Raw genomic sequence first — 6,681 nt, 5'->3', positions numbered from 1 at the left:
ACATGTGTAAATTACTATAATTTTTTCACACTTCTCTAGAATTGTTAAATTTTGAACCCACATCTAAATGAAGCAAGTTCGGCATGAGACCACCAACACAAAAATATGGTAGATATTGTTTCCATTAGATTTTAGCATCCAAGTAGTTGACATATGACCATTACAGCAAAGTAGTTACCTTATGGGCATTACAAGAGGCCTCGGCATTATAACCATCGCAAAATAATATGACTAGTCTCATACACCAAAAGGTACATCCATCAGGTTTAAACATCCAAGCACTTGCAAAGTCGCAACATGGCCATTAGAAACTACTATACGCCATTCATTCTTGACGAGGTTGGTACCCTAGACCTAGAGTGAAGTAGGAAAACAATCTGCTGTCTTCATATCGTTGCATTCCTAAACTGACCTGCATAACCACCTAGTGCATACTTGAGTTGATTGAGAAACCATGACCATGTAGCAGTATCTTCTGTTCCAACGACATCGAATGCGAGTGGATAAAAATTATTATTGCCATCTCGAGCTGTGGCGGCAAGCACTTGTGCTCCATTACCCAACTTAAGAAAACATCCATCAATCCCTGTACATAGTACAAAATATGGATAAATGCAATTGACAAAGGCGAGAAATATTAAACAATAGAGTAAAGAGGTGAGATATTTACCAATGAAAGGCCAAAATCCATTCTTAAACCCTTCGATTTGCGCATGCAGACAAAAGAAAAGACCATGAAACCTTGGGTTCTTTTCAGGTTTGTTGCTGATGTGGCCGGTTTTTATTGCCACGCGTGCACTTACAAGCGGGACCCATTTGTCTGTAATTATGTTAATGTGTTCAAACACCAGATTAGACCTATCTGCAATGTATTACACCAAAAGATGGTGTTTTTCGCAACAAACCCGTATAGTAGGTGTTTTGTGCAACGCTAGCCCCAATAAGTGGTGGTTTGTGCAATTCCCTCCACAACTGCATAGAGCAGTGAGCGAGCATCCAAGGCCTTCGGCTTGTCTCTTCCTCCCTCTCACCGGTCACCCACCCCCTCTGTCCACAGGGTGCGTGCGACGCTGCAGTACAGGGAGGAGGAATAGCGAGCAAGAACAGCAGGAGCGAGCGGGCAGGCAGGCAGCCACAAAGCGCTGCTGCTGCTGCTGCCAGCCCCGCACAGCCTGGGCTCTGATAATTGATTGACGCAAACCCAGCTATCACCTCCCCTTTTTGTTTAATCTATAGCATATATAATCATCAAATCCCCACTCATCCCTACACTTATTTCTCGGTTCTTGGCACCTTCCTGTCTTTTCCAGATTTCATTGGATTCCATATAGGGCCTCCACCACATTCATTTGCTTTGATAGCTACCAGCTGTTCCTCTTCCTCCGTTCTCCAGATTTCTTGGCTCCCTGGGCTCCCTGTCTTGCCCGGAGATTGCAATCTTGCGGAGCTCTTCTTTGGTTTCTTGTTCCATGCTGGGAGCCATGGATGAGAGGATCCCGCCGCCCCCTTTCTTCCAGTACTCGCCGTCTGGCGTCCATTCTTCCCCTCACCACCACAACCCCATCAGGTCGTCTGCCTCCGAGAGGGAGAGGTCTGTGCCCCTCCTCCTCTTGTGAACTGCTGTGAAGTTTTCGTTTTTATCTTCGCGCCGATCCTGCTAGCTTGAAAAACTCGTCGTGGGCGTGAGATTTGACTCTGGTCGTGCGAGATTTGTGCCTAATCTGGACCATCCCGGTGTGATTCTGGTGACGGTCAAATGATGTCCCCACGCTGTAGTGATCTCCCAAGTTGAGGATTTGGGGATTGCCTTCTAATGCTAGATTTGTGCTTGCTATTACGAATAAATGAGCACGATGTCCTCGATTGGCCTCTGATAGTGTGAAGTTCATTTGCAGGGTGCTCATTGTTGTGACTTTTGATTAGGTCGCTAATTATTGGTGCTATTCTTATTTTCTGTTCTTAAGTAAATATGTGCCTGTGGTACTTGCAGCTGATCTTACTAATGAGATTATTTGCTTCGTAGGTATATTGCTGAGTTACTTGCCGAGAGGCAGAAGCTAGTTCCTTTCCTGCAAGTTCTTCCATTTTGTAACAGGCTTTTAAACCAAGGTCTATTCCCTTCTCTCTCTCTTTTTTCTTTTTCAAATTACATCGAAGCTATTTGTTTATGTAGTTCCCAATAACCCCAGATTCTAGTTGCTATTAGAGTTTTACATTCATCCAGTTGGTATTCTTACCCATCCTCGCTTTTTGCCAAAAGAAATTGCTATTCTTCTTTGAACAATCATGTCCGTTCTTTTTATATGAAAAGCTGCTCATGATAATTTCTTTTCAGAATGTATTATCTTGTCTTGTTCCACCATACCGTTACTTTGAAATCCCCAATGATGGCATCCATGTAAATCACATAAATTGCCGCCAGAGATTGTATAACATGCAGAACTAACTCGTTGACGAAACAAGAATACCAGACAGTCTAACACCCTTAAGTTCCTCAGTCATATCTTTCAGTTAATATGCTTACTTTTCACTTCTTTATTATAATTTAACCATTATATTGCTTGAGTGGCGATTTCTAAATTCTAACATCCAGTTGTAGTTCCAGGTTATAGATATAAACATAGCATGGACATTTTCTCCCTGATTTAAAGTGACACAAATAGAACTAACGGATTTCGTACTGGCTTGTTTTCTTCAATGCAGAAATTCTGCGGGCATCTTCTTTGCCACCTAACCCAAATTTTGTTGAACCTGAGAGATTCGATTATGGTAGCCCGTTAAGATTAGCTGGCCACCCTATGAACGGTCAACCAATGGATATGGAGGGATGGACTGGAATGCATGCAGAGGTTGTGCAAATTCATACAATCTTCTGATTATTGGTTTTACAAGTCCTAACTGCCTTAACGTTCTATATAGCTGTTAGAGAAATGCTGGCATGATTATATCTACCTTCCCTGCTCTCTTTTTTTTCTTTTTCTAATATGGATATTTCAACTATGCAAATCTCTACCAGTGCTGCCAACTAGTTCATGTTATCCTTGAAGCTGTTTAGTAATTCGCAGGGACCAATGAACCAGTATAGGACCGAGTCTCAGTCAGCTGTCCAGCTCATTAACATGAAACGGAAAAAAGGAAAGCTATACGTTGTGATACTAATAGGAATGGTTTCAAAAGCACCAATCAAGTTACAGCCACTGTTACAGTACAGATGTTAATAGCTATGAATAATTCAAGAATGGCATGTTTTGGCTTTTTCCTTTTGAGAAAATGACAATGTTCTTGCTAGTTCAATGGTGATTTTCATCCAAGCCTTGGATCTCAAAATTATTCCTCCGAGATTAATGATTAGGATTTAGGAACCACTGGTTCTACCCATAAGGAGAACTAGATGATGGCATGATGCCCCGCACGTTGTTGCGGGAATGTTTTGCAATATTTCAATGAGGTTTTGGTTATATGGAACATGAATATTTGAAATGATAGTTTTTGAACGAATATAAGAATTAAATGTAAATAGCATAATAGAATGGAATTAAAAATTCCATGCATGCATGTTTGCATGTTGAGGTGGATTTTTATTATGCATAGTTGCATGTTGAGGTGGGCATTTTCCCATGCTCGTTGAATGGTGAGGTGGCATGCTTGCATGTTGAGAGAATGTCAGTGGGGACTAACTATTTAGATATAGAAGATAATATGTAAATGATAGAAGCTTGACACCAGGTAAACCTCATCCAGTCGTTCTTGTAACCGATCGTTCGACTAGTCAGCAATTTCATTCACCCATAAAAATCGTAATTTGACAATACAGTAAAGAATTAACCTGGGTTTTGTTAAGGAAGTGGTGTGGATATATGGACTCTGTTCATATCGTTTTCCTGATATTACAACTAAGAGACTTGTATAACTTGTTCTTATCATGTACTCCCTCCGTCCCATAATATAAGAGCATTTTTGACACTAGTGTAGTGTAAAAACGCTCTTATATTCTGGGACGGAGGGAGTAATAATTAATGTGCAACAGTGGTCATCTTCAATGCCAAAATAGAAACACTTTCATATTATTTCTTTTCATTGATTATATTAAAATGCCTTTCTTCAGCATATGGGGATACACCATTCACCATCCATGGGCTGGAATGGTGGTCCTGGAGTTGTTGGCGGCCCTGTTGTGAAGAAACTTGTCAGGATGGATGTTCCAGCAGAAAAGTATCCAAATGTATGTACGACGTACTTTCACCTCAAGCTGTTTTGATAAACTATTAAACTTGATTACGAGATTTGCTAAATTCAAATCATCTACAATTTTTTGTTATGACTAGTTCAACTTTGTTGGTCGTTTGTTGGGGCCACGAGGAAACTCTCTGAAAAGAGTTGAAGCTACAACACAATGTAGAGTCTATATTCGTGGACGTGGTTCAGTGAAAGATACTGTGAAGGTAAATTAAACACAGATTAGAACCACCATTCCATTGTTGCTTACTCACACGCTTAGAATGTTCTAGCACCACCTTTTTCCTAGAGACGTTTTAGGACCGTGTTCTGTTACAGTACTTATTTTGCACGTTAAAATATAGATATAGTATGTATGGTTGTTATTTGTTAATTAAATTGGATATGAAAGTAAAACTGAAGGTTGATCCTGAATTCTTCTGATCGATGTAAAACTCCCATGTATTTTTTTGGCGGGCAAACTCTATGTTTTTAAAAGTACAATATGCCTTACACAGTAAAAGGCTGATAGATGTTGAGCTAGTAATGGGCGGCATTTGTATTGATTGAAGTAAAAGAACGGTTCCAGTTCTACTCAGTTATTTGTTATGTTATAGCATCGTAAGCTTCAAGCCATGTCTTGTTAACATGAAAATTCTACTAGTAATTTACCCACAGACAGTGCAGAAAGTCCAAACAAACCTTCTAGGTTCCATAGACTAAGTTTGCTCGCCAGTTGTATCTCACCCCTTTTAGTAGAGCTGTCAGTTAAAATGTGGTGTATTCATTATATTCATCTTACCTATATTCTCATGTTGTTGCCCGGATAGTATGGAGTGTTGATTGTTTTTCACAACTTATTTCAGTGTCATTCCTTTTGAAAACATGCATTCATGTTTTTTCAGTTGGCCCGTGCATAAACAAGACAACTACTAGTCACTAAAATCTAGTATATTTTTGTAAGCATGCTTAATAGAGTTAACTCTTGTGTTTAACAATTCCTCTCATCCAGTGACTACCAAAAATATTATTGGAGAGGTTCTGAAAAGCCGATTTTTTTTTATTGAATAGGAAAACAAGCTTAGAGATAAGCCTGGCTATGAGCACTTAAACGAACCACTGCATGTGCTTATCGAAGCTGAGTTCCCGGCGGATATTGTTGATGTGCGACTAAACCAGGCTGTGGTCATACTGGAAGATCTTCTCAAACCAGTAGTATGTCCCTCTCCATCTTATCTGTCCCAGTTCCCACTTTTCCATGACCTCATTTTTTCTTTGAATTAAGTCGGCATTACCTCTCCCGCTAACGGTATTACATATCACCAGGATGAATCCATGGATTACTTCAAGAAGCAACAGCTGAGAGAATTGGCAATACTGAATGGAACTCTAAGGGAGGAAAGCCCAAGCCCAGGCCCACATCTCAGTCCCAGTGTGTCACCCTTCAACTCCACCGGGATGAAACGCGCGAAAACGGGCCGCTAATCGATCGTGCTTCTGAACACTGATTTGCCTGAGGTGACCATGGTTTGAACAGATTGCGCGCAAACCTGTTCTACTGCTGTGAATGATTCCTGATGCATATGAGGGACCGGCCTTGAGGCTGGTCGCATCTGTGATACGAGCTGAGGTATATCTTTGGATGAATGGTCGCTATGGAAGAAATTCGTTCGGTCTGCTCGTGGAACCGGGGCCTGCTGTTTGGTCTTGTTGATTATTCTCTGTGTATCTATCTGACTCCCAAATATTAACGTTGTCGGTTCGGATTAGTTAACGTGATTGATCTGTGGTTCAAAGTAAAATAGTTGTGGACAATAATCAGGGTTTTTGTCAGTTGTAACATGTCCGAGGGGTTTGATGTTCTTGTGGACAGCCATGGTTGGTGCAAGTCTAAATAAGATTTGTTTTCCCAATGGCATTCCAATGTATGAACCGCAAGCAACATCATGAAGATCACTCAGGACATCTGGGCCTGGCTCACTGGTAACTCTCAGATTGGCAGTTTCTTGCGAGCCAGGCAGAGGCGAGCGCAAGCGAGCGGGCCCTTGCATGAGTGGAGATGGAAGGGATACGAGGTGTTTACCTGGTGTCTTCTTCAACCTCCAGTAAGCTTTGTTGGCCAGAATAAGCCGCGGAGACGGGTCGGGCGTGTCTAGCGCGTGTATGGGCACGAGTTGGGCTTGTCGGGCGCGTCAAGTCCGCGGCGTAGGTGTGCGTGTGTGCGTGCGTGTGGTGCACGGGGGTGGCCGTGTAGGTGGACACCGTACGTGGGTGTGTGCGTAGTCATGCAGTTAGCGATCTGGGCGGGGTGATCGCATCAGTTAGTTGCGGGCTCAGCCTGGCGAGCGGGAGCGGGGGTGCGTTGTGGGCGCGCTGAGGGGGCCGGACCAGGCGGGGTAGTGGGTAGATGTGTGCGGGTTGTTGCCCAGCGCTGGCCCGGGTATAAAATCGCCTTCGTGATCGTTG

The 6,681-nt window shown here is 42.4% G+C and overlaps 1 protein-coding gene across 1 annotated transcript; it reads left to right on the top strand.

Annotated features, from left to right (window-relative positions):
• The first annotated feature begins 989 nt into the window (after window positions 1-989).
• Window positions 990-6,128, top strand: LOC123133650 (KH domain-containing protein At1g09660/At1g09670). Its single transcript, XM_044553093.1, has 7 exons — window positions 990-1,591; window positions 2,024-2,109; window positions 2,704-2,849; window positions 4,106-4,222; window positions 4,326-4,442; window positions 5,287-5,430; window positions 5,542-6,128. The coding sequence occupies exons 1-7, from the start codon at window positions 1,470-1,472 to the stop codon at window positions 5,698-5,700; spliced, it is 891 nt and encodes a 296-aa protein (XP_044409028.1). The 5' UTR covers window positions 990-1,469; the 3' UTR covers window positions 5,701-6,128.
• Window positions 6,129-6,681: the final 553 nt, after the last annotated feature.

The sequence above is a fragment of the Triticum aestivum genome, chromosome 1B, assembly GCF_018294505.1.
Source record: "Triticum aestivum cultivar Chinese Spring chromosome 1B, IWGSC CS RefSeq v2.1, whole genome shotgun sequence".
Classification (NCBI taxonomy): domain Eukaryota; kingdom Viridiplantae; phylum Streptophyta; class Magnoliopsida; order Poales; family Poaceae; genus Triticum; species Triticum aestivum.
Note: the sequence above shows the minus strand (reverse complement) of the source record. Positions and strands in the feature narration are given on the sequence as shown.

Excerpts from the sequence above, each read along its gene's own strand:
- LOC123133650 (XM_044553093.1), top strand. The coding sequence starts at position 1,470 with ATGCTGGGAGCCATGGATGAGAGGATCCCGCCGCCCCCTTTCTTCCAG. Across the intron at positions 1,592-2,023 it reads TCTGCCTCCGAGAGGGAGAG|GTATATTGCTGAGTTACTTG; the intron begins GTCTGTGCCCCT and ends TTTGCTTCGTAG. Across the intron at positions 5,431-5,541 it reads AAGATCTTCTCAAACCAGTA|GATGAATCCATGGATTACTT; the intron begins GTATGTCCCTCT and ends ACATATCACCAG.